The following is a 17,500-nucleotide window of genomic DNA, read 5'->3' as shown; positions in this document are numbered from 1 at the left end:
GTATGCATCTTGTGTATATCGACAGTAAAACGTAATATGTAGTCAGATATTTCACAAAAATCATGGAGCGACACAACAGTTGATCAATGAGACAGAATCAACACTGTCTATCACTCATCTTATAAAGTACTCAATCAAACAGATATTCTCAATTTTTGTCATCCCATATTGGAATTCCACTTCATTTTTCGTCGTCAAATGGCAAAATTGAAGCTATTTCAACTGAAATTCGCAGTGTTTTGATCGTCTTTTATTGTTATCAACTTTAATTTGCTTTTATATCTGGTAGCTTGCGATACAGCGATGTATCACGTAGCCACTTCTGCCCTATAATTATAAAAAATAAAGTAGCCTGATAAAAAACAAAGAAGCTGCCGCGGGTCTTGGCTATGCAAGTCGCTAGAAATTGTCTACGACAGTAGCAGTATAGGTGGCCTACTGGAGTACGCGGATTACTATATACGGGTATTATTTTTAAAGTGGTTTGAGGGCTCGCCACTGGCCCACCTGGGAATGCTGCTTCAACCTGTATCACCATTCCTATGCAGTGGTGGATCCAGGGACTTCAAGGAAGGGGGGGTGTAAAATTGGTTCAGGTTTAATGGGGCCTCCCCAGAAATTTTGAAAATGTAGATTAGGCAGGAGATGGTGTTTGAGGCACTTTTGTGTACAGTCAGTGGAAAAAAATACACGGGGCGGCGGGCGATTTCGCCCCCGAAATGCCCAAAAATGCCCTGCGAAAAACCATGATATCGGGGGCACCTCCCAAAAGCAAAAGTCGCCCTGGAAATACGTGTGCCAGGTCGTCCGCCGCCTTGCCGCTCTCGCTCGGCCTCCATGCCGCTAGCGCAAGGCCGGTCCACGCGCCAGGTAGAATTCATGGTAGCGCCTACGCGTGTGCCTGTCAGAGTGATTTACCATTTAAGCATGCATGTGGTACTGTACTGTATTGCATTCAACTTCACGCGCGCGCCGACCGCCACGGCGTATATACGTGTGTGTGTCTTGGGCGCGGCTTGGCCCTTGTGCCTGCTTGCTGTGGTGCGTGCGGTGCTGTGTGTGGCTGCGGCTGGCTTGCCATGTGTGTGCCGAGGTGCCAGCGGGCGTGCTGCGTGCATTGCTGGTTGCGCTGTCGCGTGCGTGCTGCATGCGTGCGTGCGGGTGTGCCTGGCGGCGCGTGCCTACGTAGACCCGTAGGACCAAGACCCGTAGGATTATGTAACGGCTGATCCATGGAAAATTCCTAATGAAATTCACACGTATATTTTCACTGCCGGCACACTCCGTGTGTTTCATTCCAACTGTGATTTTTCGCCAATCCCGAAAGAGTTTTGCTGTCCTCATCTCATATCCAGCAATGCCAACCCCTACATTTTAGTAGTGATTAGTACCACGCTGAAACAATCGACTGCCCCCCCCCCCCGTACTTCAATCAATGCCGCCCTGCTAAGCAGGCATCGTACGCAGCGTCGATGTGCACAGCCATACACACGTGCCTGCGCGGGCCGCTTCTAAACCCCCTGGAGCTTCCAGGGCCCTTACCAGGCCAGGACCAGCCGCAGAGACTTCGGTATAAACAATCGATCCTCTCGCCATCGTAAGGCAGACACTCACTATTTGCGCTAGCGTAATAGTTCTATGTTTAGCTTCACTATTCAAGGGCATTTGCTGTTGTGACTGTGTCGGTGCGTAGCGTGCGTGCAGTGCGTACGTGTGTGGTGTGCAGCGGGGGTAAACTCCCGGGGGGATGGGGCGCGATGCATCCCCCCCGTCTTGAAGGGGAGGGAAGGGATGCCTGCTACAAATTATCCCCCTGAGATTCAAAAAAAAAGATGAGAAAAAAAGAATATGCCAAAAGTATGATTGCAAACATACAAAACCACAAGAATTGTGAGAAATTGCAATTCTTTACCTGTGTTTTAATACATGTATTATTACATATATAGTAACTAACTGTGGACGCTCTCTGAAAAGTTCATGAAAAGGGTTCTTGAATCGCTTACTTGTAGGTTGAGTCTGGGTTGCAGTAGTGTTATCAGACAATGGAGAATATGGCCGCACAGTTATGCCTCAGATTGCCAGGAAATGGCCCCCTGTAAATATTTCAAAAAAAAAAATTTATATTCTCACCCCCTAGCACTGGCATGCCTACGGGGCCGCGGGGGCCTGCCTGCCGGCAGCCAGTAGGTTCGCCCCCGGCTATCGAGCCGATCTCCCCCCACTCCTCGGTAACGGATTTACTCCCCTGTGTGACCTGTGTGCCGCCCGCGCAGGTATTAGCTACTGTGCTTGTGTGTACATTTGAGGAAACAGCCTGGCAAAAAGTCGGGCCCCTGGAAAGTGAGAAAAAAGAGCCCTGGAAAATGAAAAAAGTACTAGCCCCCGAAATTTTGGGGGTTTGCAAAAAAGTCCCCGGAAAAAAATGAATTAATTTTTTCACTGGCACTGACATTGTACCAGCTTCATTCCTGATACGACAATTCTCTTTATTAGTTAGAACAATTCTCGCCTTGACAGCGCAGAGCAATTGTGATGTACAGGGGGGGGCTATTATTGAATAGGTAGGACGGGTGACCAGCCGCTGGGATGATGGCGACCGCCAAAATCTTTCTTGAGAATGTGAAAAAAGCTGCAAACGGGTTATAACCTGCCTTTGCCCATCAATTACATAATTATCACCTATGCATCAAGTGCAGTTTTGTACAGCTACCCGCTCGCGACTATTATACTTGGCTATAATTAATTGGTACTATGTTAAAAATATTATTTAGTCCAAACAGAGGGGTGGACTACCACCAATCCCCCCCCCTGAAAACCGGCCACTTGCATTGTAGGCCTACACGTTGAACAGCGCTACAGCCTACAGGTGCACGTGGCGCGCAGTTAGGTGTGTGGAACTAACGCTGATAGCGGTCTTGTCCCCTGCGAGTAACTGCCGAACGTACCCTGGTACGTATATATTATATGCCGACCGTCACTAGCCTACTCCACTAACGTCTAGGAGAGTCGCCTACGCCTACTCATCCTAACCGAACCTAACCTCACCTAACCAAATCCTAACCCGCTAACCATATCAAATATGTGACCGGGTATCTGTATACCAGGATCCGTTACCAAGTACCGTTCTGGCAGTACCCTTGGGACATAGACCCTATGAGCCGATAACTAACCCTAACGCTTTAGAACCGGCCCATAAAAGTAAATAACGTTAAGAGTTATCTAGCCTTTTCAGAATCCACCACTGAATCCTGATACAGTGAAACTTAGCACAAATTCAGTACGTCTTGTTAGGAGCACACCACCACCACCAGATAGATGTCGGCTTTTTTTGCAGTGCATATTTTTAATTTCTGTTGCGGGTCAAATGACCTCAGTGGCAAGGACGCTAGGCAGAATTGTACCATTGAGGTCCAAAATAAAGCTGTTAAATTGATTAATACTAATTATAAAATATATAATAAATATAGACGTATAAAATTACACAGACCATTAATCAAGATGATCAAGCCCATGCTCAGGCCTCACGCGTCACTGTAGGACTTACTAGACTGCATAGACTTGCTTAGTATATTGCTAACTTGTAGTACTCCAATCACCTAGACTTAAGGCCTGTCCTCCACATCAAGCGCGGGCGCCGGCCACGGACACGCCACGGGAAACGCGCGTTCACCCTTACCGGCAAAGTTCAAATCTATTATATCTTATGCCAGTCTCCCACTGACACGAGCACGGCGCCAGGCGGGTTTCACGGCGACCGGCGAAGTCAATGAGTTTGACTTTGCCGGCTGACGTGACGCGGCGAAAAACATTGAACCAATCAACGCGATGTTTTTTATCACGTGTCTGCTTCAGCCAATGGACAACAAGCACATGCATAATTTCTGATCACTGAACCAGAGTGAACACAATGCGCTCAGACACAATGCGCGAAATCGCAATGTATTTTTTTTCAGCGCAACGGCGCTGCGTTTTGCTGTGTCGTGTCGTGCCGCGTGTGTGGAGACGGGCCTTTAGTCACTACGACAGTGACTAGTCACTAGATAATGGGGTTTTACTCACCTTGGTGTGAAAAGTCTAGACAGAGATTAGCGAGTAGAACTTATTTATTCTACTCGCTATAATCTGTGGTCTGTGGTAGAACTAGACCGGGGTGCTTGGCAACACCAAGGAGCTATATTATTATAACATATGTATAATAATATAGCTCCTTAGGCAACACTGTCACTACACCGTGGTCTACAGCTGTAAACAAACACATCTTTCCCGCAGGGTGGTAAAAATCGGATCCTCCAAATATCGTATCCATCCGAGCTGAAGCATCCGGGCACTTTTAGAATGAATTGATTTGAAGTTTGGTTTGTAGTTGGCTGGTTCGGAAAGTATAGGCCCTAGCGAATAGATTGCAAGTCCTATGAATTGATTCGAAGTTTCCTGAATAGTTTGCATCTTGCGGCGGAGCGGAGGGCTATAGTTCTAGAGCTAATAAATACCTAGAGTGTACTTTAATAAGATGACAAGAGTCAATCTATGAATAACGTTGCTTTATTCAGTCAGACGAACTATGTCGGTGAGAGACATGACAGTTAAGCCTCTCCACCCCCCTCACGTTCCCACTACGTGTCCTTACGCGAAGGGAATATAGTCCATATTACAACATCTCCCTTTTTCACAAAAATGAACAAACACTGATGTCATTCAAAGATCAGATACAATTCTTGTGATGATTTGAAAGAAAGAAAATTTGAACAAATTGTCCACACTGCCCATTGTTCAAGGTCCACTGTCCTGGATCCATGTCCCCATTATACTTTGAAATTATATTTACTGAAACAGTCTGATTCAAAGTGGATATACAACTACAGTCCATATGTGATTATCTGATCGCTATATATGAAGAGTACAAGATGATTTATGATCAAAAACTGAGTACACTTAGACCACACTTGAGTGCATTGTCATTCACTCGGACTCTCTGAATCTCACAGGTTGTCGCACCTCACGACCTGATCGCGTAGTAGTCCCGGTCCCAGTTGAGGGTTTCATGATTCCTTTTACTGGACTGCTGCAGACTATAGGTGGCGGGTTATCTGTAGGTTTCATGGCACCATCAGTGGTCCTGTCACTGGGTCGCATGGTAGGTTTGGTACCCGGCTCTGGATCGGCCATTTCGCGTAACTGAACACGATTTCTACGAATGTGCGCACCACTCGCAGTTTCCACTACATACGAACGGTCATCCTCTACACACTGTTTGACCACCTTCCCTGGGTACCATAGTTTCTTGTCTTTATCAAGAATTCGCACTGGCTGTCCGTCGAGTAGTGGTAGTTTCTCGCTCGTGTGCATATCTGCGTAACCTTTCTGCTTGCCGACCATGTCAGCCATGTGGTTTCGATACAGTTCCGATGTATTGATGCTGTGAGTGTGACTTGGTAGAGCAGTAGGTATTGCTCTGCCAAGCATCAGCTCAGCTGGACTTGGCAAATTTGAGTCCAGTAGGGTAGCTCTCACGTTCAAAAGAGCCATGCCAAGGTCTCCCCCCGACTTCAAACTCTTCTTGATAATTGGTTTTATGTGTCGTATCTGTCTTTCAATGAAACCATTGGACTGGGATACTGCGGACTACTGGTGATATGGTCAATGCCCCACTTTTCACAGAAGTGGTTGTATTCCCTCTGGAACTGCGGCCCGTTGTCAGACATGATCTCTCGCGGCACTCCAAGCAACCCGAAAGCTTCATTAGTGGCTGAAATGACTGATTTAGCCGTCGTAGACGACAACTGTTTCACTACTGGATACCGACTGACGACTGTGATAATCAGAGATGATAAGGTAGTCTCTCTTATCTATTTCAAACAGATCAGTTCCTAGTTTCGTCCATGGAGTAGCTGGTTTCTCATGCATTCTCATGGGTTGTTTTGACTGTTGAGGTTGCATCTGTTGACACAGCTCACAGTTCTGGCACAGTTTCTCAATGTCTGTGTTGATTCTCGTCCAAAATGCGCTTTCACGCGCAAGTCTTCGGGTCTTCTCGATACCTTGGTGTCCCTCATGCAACTGCTTCAGTATTTTACTGCGCAATAGAGGTGGTACTAGGACTTGTTTACCTTTGAAAATGATGCCATTTTCGACGCAATTTCATCGCGAAAACTCAAGAAACTCCTGAGATCGGTAGGGAGTTCCTGTATAGTGTTTGGCCAACCTGTGAAGATTGTCTGCGTTAGCCCATGGAGCACTGGATCTCGTGCCGTTTCACGTCTCAACTGATCCTGTTTTGTTGGTGAGAAATTTATCATGTCCAGTTCAATGCAGTCAACATTGTGATCTAACTCAATCTCACCATCCTTGTCCTGGTTCGGTAGTCTAGACAAGGTGTCGGCTAATACCATCTTGGGCCCTGGCCTATAGTGTATTTCAATACCGAACCCTTGGACTTTCACCAATGTTCTCTGAGGTCGAGGTGGTGCTGCACAGAGCGGTTTCCGGAGAATCATCTCCAGCGGCTTGTGGTACGTGATGATTTCAAAATGGCGGTCAAACAAGTAATGGTGATATCACTGGATCCCGTGAACGATCGCCAAGCACTCCCTCTCGAGATTGCTGTAGTGAGACTGTGCAGTCGTCAATGTTTTGCTAGCGAACGCGACTGGTCCGTTTGCTTGGACCAAGGCTGCTCCGAGCCCCCAAGCCGATGCATCTACCTCTAAGGAAACGTCCTGTGTTGGGTCATAGTATCGTAAACCGACACTAGCAGCGACCAAGTCTTTGACTCCCTTGTATGCTGCTTGGTGATCCTCACTCCATTCGAACGGAACACTTTCCTTGAGTAGGTCTCTCAGAGTAGCTGTGCAGCTTGGGCAAGTGGCTTGACATGAAGGTCACCATGCCAAGGAATCTCTGCAGGTCCTGCTTGTCTTGCGGTGTGGGCATTGCGATAATGTCCTCCACTTTCCCTGTGTCGGGAAACATGCCTTTGTCTGTGTAAAGGCGACCAAAGAATGTTATTTGGTTCGTTTTAGCCACACATTTCGAGGAATTGAGCACTAGGCCGTCTTTGCGTGCTACCTTCAGGAAAGCTACCAGTCTTCTATCGTGCTCTTCCGTTTCGCCGCACACGACAATGTCATCCGTGATGCCGACGACACCCTTGCACTGGGCAATAATGTCATCCATGCTCTGCTGGAAGATGTCTTGACTGACACATAGCCCACACGGTAAACGGCAAAAACACCATCTACCAAACGGTGTGCGAAAAGTGGTGAGCTCTTGTGTAGCTTCGGACAGTTGGACACTCCAGTATCCTGCCTTTGCATCTAGCTTCGTGAAGTATTTGGCATTTGCGAACCCAGGATTGATCTCCTCGATGGTTGGAATTTTGTGTGTACACCGCTTCAGCGATTCATTCAGCTTTTTCGGGTCCAGACATATTCTCAGACTACCGTCCTGCTTGGTTGCATAGGTAAGGAATGAACACCAGTCTGTGTGGTCAGTGACTTTTCGAATGATGCCGTCCGACTCCTTATTTCCGATTTTCTTTAGTTCTGCTTCAATTTTTGGACGAAGATGTATCGAGCAGCGACGAGGAGGGTCGATATGTGGTGTTGCGTCAGGCTTCAAGTGTAGCTCTGCTTCGCCCTTAAAGCATCCAATTCGATCGAAACTGTCTGGGAACCACTATTTCATATCGTCGACAGAGTTGATCTTTATCTCTGGTGGTGGAGTGTGTATGTTTGCCGATATATCCACCATAGTAACTGTATCGACCAGAACATCATTTAGAGTGATAAGCTTGAGCTCTCTACTCGACGGCAGACCTATGACGGCTGGTCCCGGTACATCTACAACGTAGAAATTGTGCTTGCGCATGTCTGCAGAGTTATGTCTCTGCACACCCAAGTCAATGAATCCCATACAGGGAATTGAGTGTCCGCTGTATGAGACAAGTCGCAAGTTCTTTTGGGGTTGCAGCACTTTAGCATACGAGATATCGCCAAACATTTGCTTATATGTGCGACATGGGAGGGTGTTTCCTCTAGCCCCCGTGTCCACTTTGAGTCTCAGTGGACCCTGCACATGTGGATCATCATTATGTACCATCAGGGATACAAAAGCTTCGCGGTTTTTCACTTCATGGCGGTTTAGATCACTGATGGTCAGGGAATAAAACCCCTGTGTGTATGTTTATCATCAGATGTTTCATCATCAGAATCGTCAACATACACTTCATCTTGTGATTTAAGATCGTGTTTATTCACATGCTTCTTATTTCCTGGTCTTTGTTGACGATTCATCATTGTTTTGGGCATTCTCCTAGGTTTCTGTTTTGACCCCTGGTCACGTTTGGCTTGCCCTGACTTACGACAGCACCGACTCCAGTGGTTTTGAATACCACACGCAACACATGTGTTACCATATGCTGGGCATTTCTTGGGTGCATGGTGTAAACCACAGTTATAGCATGGCTTTGTGTTGTTGTTATAGCATCACACTTGTTTCGTGTGTTCCTCTCATACTACTTATCGATGCTTGTGATGCTCTAATGGCCTCATCTTCTCTGCCTTTTTCTAGAGCTTCCTTGATAGGGTGTTTTTGAGGTTTAGTGAGTAACTCTTTTCTGAAGTGCTCAAATGGTGTAGATAAAATGACCATCTCAATGAGCCTTTCATTTAGCTCTTCTGCTGTAAATTCACATTTCGTTGCTTTTTCTCTCATACGCGAGATATAGTCTAAAACGTACGACACGATTATCCATTCTTTGGCCATCAATCCAAGCCTATTGCCCGCCTCTATTCAAACAAAAGGCAGCTACTAACGCGCTATTGCTAACTCGGCGGGCAATGTGGCTCGCTGGGAGATTTGAGCCTGATCAGCTGCTGCTGATTGCGGTTGGCGTGCGTGCGTGAGGGCATGCCAGGTATGTGCAGTGGGGGCTGCTGTACGCCGGTATGTAGCTGTGTACCGGGTCAAAGGTTATCTCGTCGAGTGTTGATGCCTAATCTCCCAGCGAGCCAGATGTCTCGCCGAGTTAGCCTTTTGTTTGAATAGAGGCGGGCAATAGGCTTGGATTGATGGCCAAAGAATGGATAATCGTGTCGTACGTTTTCAGTCTGTACTCTCCCGGATTGCTTGTGTAGAACGAAGAACGATTTTCGCACTGATAGTAAGCGAATGTCACTGTGGTAGCGATTTGAGGGCTCAAGTTGGATAAGTTATGCGTAGTAAATCGAGTGTATTTGATAAGGCTAGTAAATGACGAATTTCCACGTTGTTTGTATTGATGCACACTCCTTCGCTCCTATTATCTACTGCCTATATATATATATCTATATCATATATTACTATGAACGTTTTTCAAACTGAACTTTGTTGATGTTCCGCGCATATAAAGGAACTCCACAGCCTAGAGGAGAAAACTAAATAATCTCTCAGAATCAGCACTCTGGGAGTGTTGCTGGCTGAAACAAAATTCAAAAAAGTTAAAAAGTTAAAAATTTTATAAAAAATTCTATTCTCAATAGATGGCGCTAGCAGATTAACATATAATACATCATCACGTACACTATGAATCTCATGGTGCAATAAGACCAAACGGCACCCGTATGCTCAATGATAAAGCATCGACGTTCGCTAAAGCCGCGATCTGATTCTGGTTCGAATCCCACCTCGGAAATGCTTTGTTTCTTTACTTTGGACTGTTAGACAGTGTTGTAGGCCTCGAGACCGTTTTCCTTGGTCCTCGGTCTCGGTCCTTGCGCTCGGAGTGTCAATGACTCGGGACTCGGACTCGAAAACTCGAGCCCTCCGCGATCGGGACGTCGGAGTCAGGCCTCGGCTGCGAGTCCACTACATACATAGTCACATACTGTACATATGTGTAACGACTGACGGCAGTTTACAAGAATTTTTAAAACTAAAACTTTTAGGTTTTCTAGATACACGGCATAATCTTGTAACGTTTTCAATGGCTCGATTAAGTTTCTGTCCCTTTGGTTTGAATCTGCTGTCACTTCGTCCTTTGCCGCTTCCTACCAGCTTCTTTCTCCTTCTTTCTACCCACTTCGAAGGTACTAGCACTCTCTAATTTGCTTCAACAAGCCATGTCATTCGGCATAAAAAGAAAGTGGATCCGTCACTTTGACCGTTTCGTATGACTCGTGTCTGTGTTTTCGCTGCGCAGTTGCAAGCAAGCAGATGCGTGATATTGTTCGATACACAGCACACGCACGCACGCATGCACGCACGTCTACGTGCACGCATGCACGCACGTCTACGTGCACACGCGCGCACACACGCACGGCGACTGCACGGCACACGCACGCACGCAGCACGCACCGCACGCACCACGCATTGACGCACTGTGACGTGCACACGCTGCACGCACGCACGCACATACGGGTCTCAGCACACACATGTTACGCATGTACACGCACCAGCACACATGCACACACGTGTACCTGCACACGCCATGCACCACGCAACGCAGACGCATGTTACTGAACGTGTACCTGCACACGCTATGCACCGCAACGCCATGCACGTGCTACACAACGGATTGCACGTGTACTCTGCACACGCATTGCACGTGTACGTCACAACACACGGAACGCACGCACGCACGCACCGTGGACGTATGCGACGCACAGCACGCCGTACGTCACACGCACGCACACTCATGCACGCACGCACGCATCACGCACGGTGTACTCACACGCACGTGTTACGTGCACACCGCACGCACCACGTACGTGTACCTGCACACAGACGCCACACAACATGGCACACACTGTACCTGCCATCACGCACACACGCAACGCCCAGTGTTGTAGTCGAGTCCGCAACCCACCCGAGTCGGTCGACCCTCCGATCCTGCCACCACCGAGTCTCGATCCCACCCCGAGTCCGAGTCACCCCGAGGTCCGACGAGTCGAGTAGGATCCGCAGTCCGCAGTTTTGATAAAAAAAGGGGGGCACAGACCGACAAGTAACAACTGCATGCAATTTGAAAGGGTCACACGGTTCTTGAGTTATCGTTGACCGTAGCCAAATGTTGACGGAAGGACGGACGGATGGACGGACGACACCCCATGGCAATAAGGGGGGATAAAAATCAGGGGGTGCGACTTATAGACGAGGCTAAGAAATCTTGTTAATGTACCAATGTTTGTACCAACTTTTCAAGGCAAAATATGGGGTGCGACTTATACATGAATAATACTTATACACGAGTAAATACAGTACATGTAAAATCTTAATAAAATTCACACGTTTATTTTGGCGTGCCGGCACGCTCATTGTGTGTTAAATTCCCGATTGCAGCTTTTTCCTCAATCCCAGGTCCGTCGGACCATTGACTTTGAAAATCTGATGGTCCTCCTGATTATTTGATGGCCCCGGACCATCGGACCATCCCTTATTTCGACCCCTGATGTTGCATAATTACATGGTGATACATACAATTTCCAGAAGAAATGCGAATACTGAAACAAATTTTTTGCAGGAACGGACCGGAAACAAGGAACGGGAGCATGAAGTCAGGGTATGGTGGGACAATGCAGGGTACGCCGCGACATATTGTATAGTACCTCGAGGTATCGATATATCGAACCGTACCCAGGGTACCTTCCGATAGTACCCTGGGGGACATAGACCCTATCAGCCCTACTAGTCTAAACTAGCTGGATAATGTATACACTAGCTGGGAAATTTCTGCTACAAGTCTAAACTAGCTGGATAATGTATACACTAGCTGGGAAATTTCTGCTACCAGTCTAAACTAGCTGGGAAATTTCTCCTATCATCCTAATCTAGCTGGGAAATGTATAGCGATATATAGAAATAGCCTATTCGACGATATTTTTGGTAATTAATTAAACTATTCGTGCTTCAATATACTCAAAATTTACAGAAACCATATCTAAGACATGTGTTTATATGTATCTAGAATTGTAGAAATGTAACTCAAATCGTTCGCGAGATATTAGAGTTAGTACACTTTCCTACTGCGCATAGCCGTGCGTATATATTAGCCTATGACGATACCGCGCGTATATTTTTGGTATTGAATTAAACTATTCGTGCTTCAATAAACTCAAAATTCACAGAAAGCATAGGCAAGACATCTGTTTATACGTATCTAGAATTTTAGAAATGTAACTCAAATCGTTCGCGATCTCCAGGAGGGTGAACTCATCCCACGAGCCGAGCTCACCGATCTCCAGACGGGTGAACTCACCACACGGTGTGAGTTTGCTGGTGGGCCGAGTTGACCGTAGACCGGTGTTTTGACATCATCATACTATATTTAGCAACAGGCACTTGGAACGCCTCAATAAAAAAAAAAGATAAATAAACAGGAAATGTATTTACTACCAGTCTTAATGTTTCTCTACTCTATTTCGCCTATAATCCCATGTAAATGCCGGTCAAATGCTCATCTGCAACACACAAGTATGCCGCACGCTAGCTGCTGCACACTGACAAATAAATATATAGCAGGTAGGAAAGCGTGCTGCAAAAATTCGCTCGACGCTCACTTGATTTCATACGAATACAATGCAAATATTCAACATTAATAAATTTGAAGAACAGTGTTCACTTGTTGTAAAAACATTCGCTCGACGCTCGCTTGATTTCATACGAATACAATGCAAATATTCAACCACAAAAATTTGAAGAACAGTATTCACTTGTTATAAAAACATACTGTCTGTGTTCGTAACCGAGCTGTGTCACGCGAAATCACACAAAGCCTGGCGAAATTCTCGCGTTCGCTCCCGTTGCGCAGTTTATGTAAATGGCTGTCAGAATCAGGAAACGCCCACCGGCGCTCTTCGTGACCTCATTTTTGCGCTGCAACGTTTTTGCAACGCTCAACTGGCGTCTTTTTGAGCGGGGGATGGCGGGTCCTTGTTTGTCCTACAGGGGAGTTGGAACACACGCGTGGTTTAGTTTCTCCTAATACCACTCCCCAGTGCGCAAGCCCATCCGACCACACAAGCCTCCAGTGATGTTACTAATTGTCAGCCATATACATAAACTGCGCCACACGGGAGCGAACACGAGAATTTCATCAGGCTTTGTGTGATTTCGTGTGAAACAGCTCGGTTACGAACAAATGCAGACAGTATGTTTTTATAACAAGTGAACACTGTTCTTCAAATAGAAACAAAGATGGAGTAGAATGGTTGAATATTTGTGTTGTATTCGTTAACCTAGCTGTATGATACAGGCGGTATGTTCCGCTTCACTACACTAACCGCCTGTACCCCTTGTTTATTCAGCCCGCTTCGCGAACGAAGAAATCATCGCGCCCAATCAGAGAGCTGTAACGGGCCAATCAGCCAATCAGCGAGCGGCTTTTGCCTGAGGTCATTATCAAGTTATTCAAGTTGAATTTATAACTGCAATTAGTGCACGCTTCTGCCAAAGCCATTAACTAGATTGTTTCCATTCATGACTCAGGTATTCGCCTGGGGCGAAGTTTTGCCGTATTTACTTCTGTACGCTCGATTGCTCGCCGGCTAACAGCAGATTCCCCGCCATAACAACCGGTCGATCGATAACGAGGGTTGCGAACCGCCAGGGTTGAGCTCGCGTACAGGCGGTTAGTGTAGTCAAGCGGAACATACCGCCTGCATCATACAGGTTATGTATTAGTATGAAATCAAGCAAGCGACGAGCGAATTTTGGCAGCACGCTTTCCTACCTGCTATATATTTATGTGTCAGTGTGCAGCAGCTAGCGTGCGGCGGCCAGCGTGTGACATTGTGTTGCAGATGAGCATTTGGACGGCATTTACAGGAAATTGTCGGCATATATAGGTGAAAGAGAGTAAAGAAACATTAAGACTTTGGTAGTAAATAGATTTCGTATTTATTTAATTTAGCATTATATTTTATTGAAACGCTCCAAGTGCCTGTGTATTTAGGCCTACCCTATCATGGGGCCACACGTTCTAGCACTGCCACTGCATGTGCACACCTTCATCACTCCTTGTTGCCAATCAAAACAAACTTACAAGCTACAGCTAGACTATATTAATATTATATATACAACTTTTACAGTATTACTAACACTATTACTATTTGTAATACTAATAGTATTACAACTTACAAGTCAACGGCAAATGGCAAAGCCAGGGGAGCAATGCTCGTACGCATTATGTGCAAAAACGCAATGCGACTTGCGCAATGCGCAATGTGAAATTCGTTATTCAATTGCTGTCATCTTTTAGCTCTTGTTGCACGAGCAAATTGTTACTTTTTCTATGTAAAACATCGCCAAAACATCTTTTATAAATACAGAATTTACTAAGGAAGCTGCCCGTACAGGAAGTAGGTAGGCCGTAAGGAAGGTACCGTACACACAGACGGGGATACGAGTCTTCTCAATAACATGAGTCTTCTCGAATCTCGATAACATAAAGACAAGTGAACATCGGCCCACGAATCACTGATCTCTATAATATAATCTAATAATATAATATATTATAATAGATATTCTAATATCTATATAGATCGATATATTATAATAGAATATATATATGATAATAGATATATATAAATAATATAATAGATTAATATTATAGAGATCAGTGCCACGAATCCACGATCGGTCAACTGCTCCAGCACTCCGGTTATAACAGGAAAGCTTAAACCAAACATAAGGGACATTCGGAAATGGCGCTAACCAGAGCACTGCTTGGAAGGAATATCAAGTGTTATTTACCGGTTATAACACAAGGGTAAATGTTAATTTCAAAACACATCCAAGACATGTAGAATAAATATTGCGGGCACTGTATGCCGTACAAAATCCATGTTTTGTGCACACAAACCTTGGTACAACTTCAACAAACAAGTCAATTGAATTGAAACAGTCGGCCAAGCATGATTAATATTAATAATATTAATAATATAAATTTATAATTAATAAAATTATTAATAATAATAGGACGTGGATATTCGTCCGGGCATCGGACACCTGTTCGTATGCGCTATTCGTCCGAGCAGTTGTTGCGCATGCGCTGTTCATGTGTATTACATAAATGTAATAATATAATGGCCCAACCCAACAATTAATGCTAGTCTAGGGAGGCGCTAGACCGAATAATTCTGTCCCATATAACCTTTTTTATATTTTGGTGATGGTTATTGGGACAGAACGGGGTTTCATTGAATTTCGTGAGATCGGCATGCAAAATGCATGCGCTGCGAATGGGGCCGGTACGCCGCTATTGGCGCGAAAAAAAACCTACCGTTCCCTTCTACATTGGCTTTACCTTGCTACTGATATGTGTATACATTCACTTCAATCGTTATTCACTTCTAAAAGATTGTTTTTCAGAAACCCCGCTTCATTTAACTCAGTAAAAAATTACGTTCGCCATTTACAAACAATCAGACCAATCAGAGTGAGTCCTATCAGCTCCTGCAGCCATAGATACAAGCGAGAACCAGGGGCTATTTAAGCCTCACTCCTGATTGGTCTGATTGTTTGTAAATGGCGAACGTAATTTACTAAAGTTAAATGAAGCGGTGTTTATGAAAAACAATCTTTTAAGAAGTGAATAACGATTGAAGTGAATGTATACACACATCAGTAGCAAGGTAAAGCCATGTAGAAGGGAACGGTATGTTTTTTTTCGCGCCAATAGCGGCGTTCGGGCCGCATTCTCAGCGCATGCATTTTGCATGCGATCTCACGAAATTTCAATGAACCCCGTTCTGTCCCAATATAACCCTCACCAAAATATAAAAAGGTTATATGGACAGAATTATTCGGTCTAGGGAGGCGCCTACTCCCTAACCCTAATGATTAATCTTAATCCTAATCCTAACCCCAGCCCTAACCCTAACACTAACTATAAACCGACTAGGTTCTCTTCTTATACACTCGGTTTCGTATATATATAGGCTAGTGGTAGTACCAAACACTATCTATGGTGTATAACCACATACGCAACGCATGTATGCAGGGGCGTCACAGCCGTAGGGCTGCCGTAGCAAAACGCTACGGGCCCCAGCCTAAAGGGCATAAAATAATCATAAAAATCTAAAGGGTAAATAGCATTTTAGAGCGTCTAAATTTGAAAATTGTCTGGGGGGAGACCCCCCCTGACCCCCCCTTCACACTTCCGACCTACGGCATTCGTGCCGTGCGCCTGCGGCATGCAACAGCGCATGCGCAATAACTGCTTGGACGAATAGCGCATACGAACAGGTGTCCAATGCTCGGACGAATATCCACGTCGTTATTAATAATATAACTATATATTTAAACTATAAAGTATAACTATAAGTTATATTTATAAGTCATTAATAACATCAAGAGCTAATAATACCTAGAGTGTACAACGGAAAAACGGGAAAATAGTGCTATTTCACGACAACATTATTCTACTTTGCCTGCGAGTCTGGAATAATTTTATGGTATTGCATTAAGCAGAATTCTTTGCTCTCTAAAACAAGACCAACCGCTTGTCAATACGTAGCTCTAGTACTATAGGCCGCTTACATTAACTGCCGCTGGGAGCGCCAGCGGTTAACGCCAGCGGCAGTTAATGTAAGCGGGCTATAGACTATAGTACTCTAGAGCTAGTCAATACGATACTCCTAGGCTGAGATAGCTGAGATACCGGTATTGGCTCGTAAACTTCCCCTCCCACAGGCCTCACGGCACCTCGCATCCACAATATTCACCAGCGTAAGAAACTAGCGGTCGCCCAGTCGCCAGTGGCGATTAGAAAATCGACCGGACGACTGCTTGCTCGTGTCAGCTGGTCCGGCGGGGCGACTAGATAATCGCGGGACAGCAGCGAAAAAAATACAGACTTGTAAAAGGGAGCGCATAATACGACTCGTTCCTCAACGTAGACGTGGTATCCAAAACATCTAGATCTGCATGAACTCCCTCAACGCATCAGGCTTTCATTTTTAAGGGGCGCGATCGCGCTCGCGCTCCACCGCGCACCATAAATTGTGCCATGGTGCGCGCATCATCGCGCCTCATAAAAGTGGTTGAAATCGCGCACCAAAAGTCTGTGTATTATGTTGAAATAGCGCTCCATTTAAAGGGATGAGAATCTTCCGCGGATCCGCAGATTTCACAGTCCCAGGGTCGATTTTGTGAAACGTCTAAATCCGTTGAGAGAAAATTTGAGGGGGGTTAGAATGTACAAATTTTCATTTTACAGTCCAACAGCCTACTAACAGTACCTTCATTTAATACCATTGTAATATAGTTTGCTTTACAATATAGACACGGCTTAGTTCACTGTTTGAGATTGTCAGACGTTGGCCAGTGTCTGCGTTTATTTGACGCTGCAAGTGTGTGTGGTTGTGTATGCCGCGCGTGCTACGCAGGCCGCATATATAGTACGCGATCGATCGATCGTGTACATCAAAAGCCGCCGCGTCACGCGTGGCCTTGAGGCTAGTTTTCCCTGTCCATAGAGTTGCAATGGATCGCGAGCCCTGACTGGAGTATCTATTCTAGCCCA

General features: G+C 45.5%; 2 protein-coding genes across 4 annotated transcripts in view; one reads left to right on the top strand and one right to left on the bottom strand.

Moving 5' to 3' along the window:
• The window catches only part of LOC106821567 (ankyrin-3-like), a 48,670-nt gene extending 34,236 nt beyond the window's left edge, over positions 1 to 14,434 (bottom strand). Inside the window, exon 1 of one of the 2 annotated variants that reach the window (XM_014826436.1) lies at positions 14,113 to 14,434. The gene's annotated coding sequence lies outside the window, so the exon portion shown is untranslated. The remainder of the gene's footprint in view (positions 1 to 14,112) is intronic. The other variant, XM_014826437.1, reaches the window with a different exon arrangement.
• A 237-nt stretch (positions 14,435 to 14,671) lies between these two features.
• LOC106821564 (LETM1 domain-containing protein 1-like) overlaps positions 14,672 to 17,500 on the top strand; it is a 31,309-nt gene continuing 28,480 nt past the window's right edge. For both annotated transcript variants that reach the window (XM_014826434.1, XM_014826433.1), the window contains exon 1: positions 14,672 to 14,743. In XM_014826434.1, coding sequence (XP_014681920.1) covers positions 14,679 to 14,743 — 65 coding nt within the window. In that variant the 5' untranslated portion in view covers positions 14,672 to 14,678. The remainder of the gene's footprint in view (positions 14,744 to 17,500) is intronic.

Source organism: Priapulus caudatus, unplaced genomic scaffold (assembly GCF_000485595.1).
Source record: "Priapulus caudatus unplaced genomic scaffold, Priapulus_caudatus-5.0.1 Scaffold77, whole genome shotgun sequence".
Taxonomy (NCBI): Eukaryota; Metazoa; Priapulida; class Priapulimorpha; order Priapulimorphida; family Priapulidae; genus Priapulus; species Priapulus caudatus.
The sequence above is the reverse complement of the archived record's forward strand: the minus strand, read 5'-3'. Positions and strand labels throughout refer to the sequence as shown.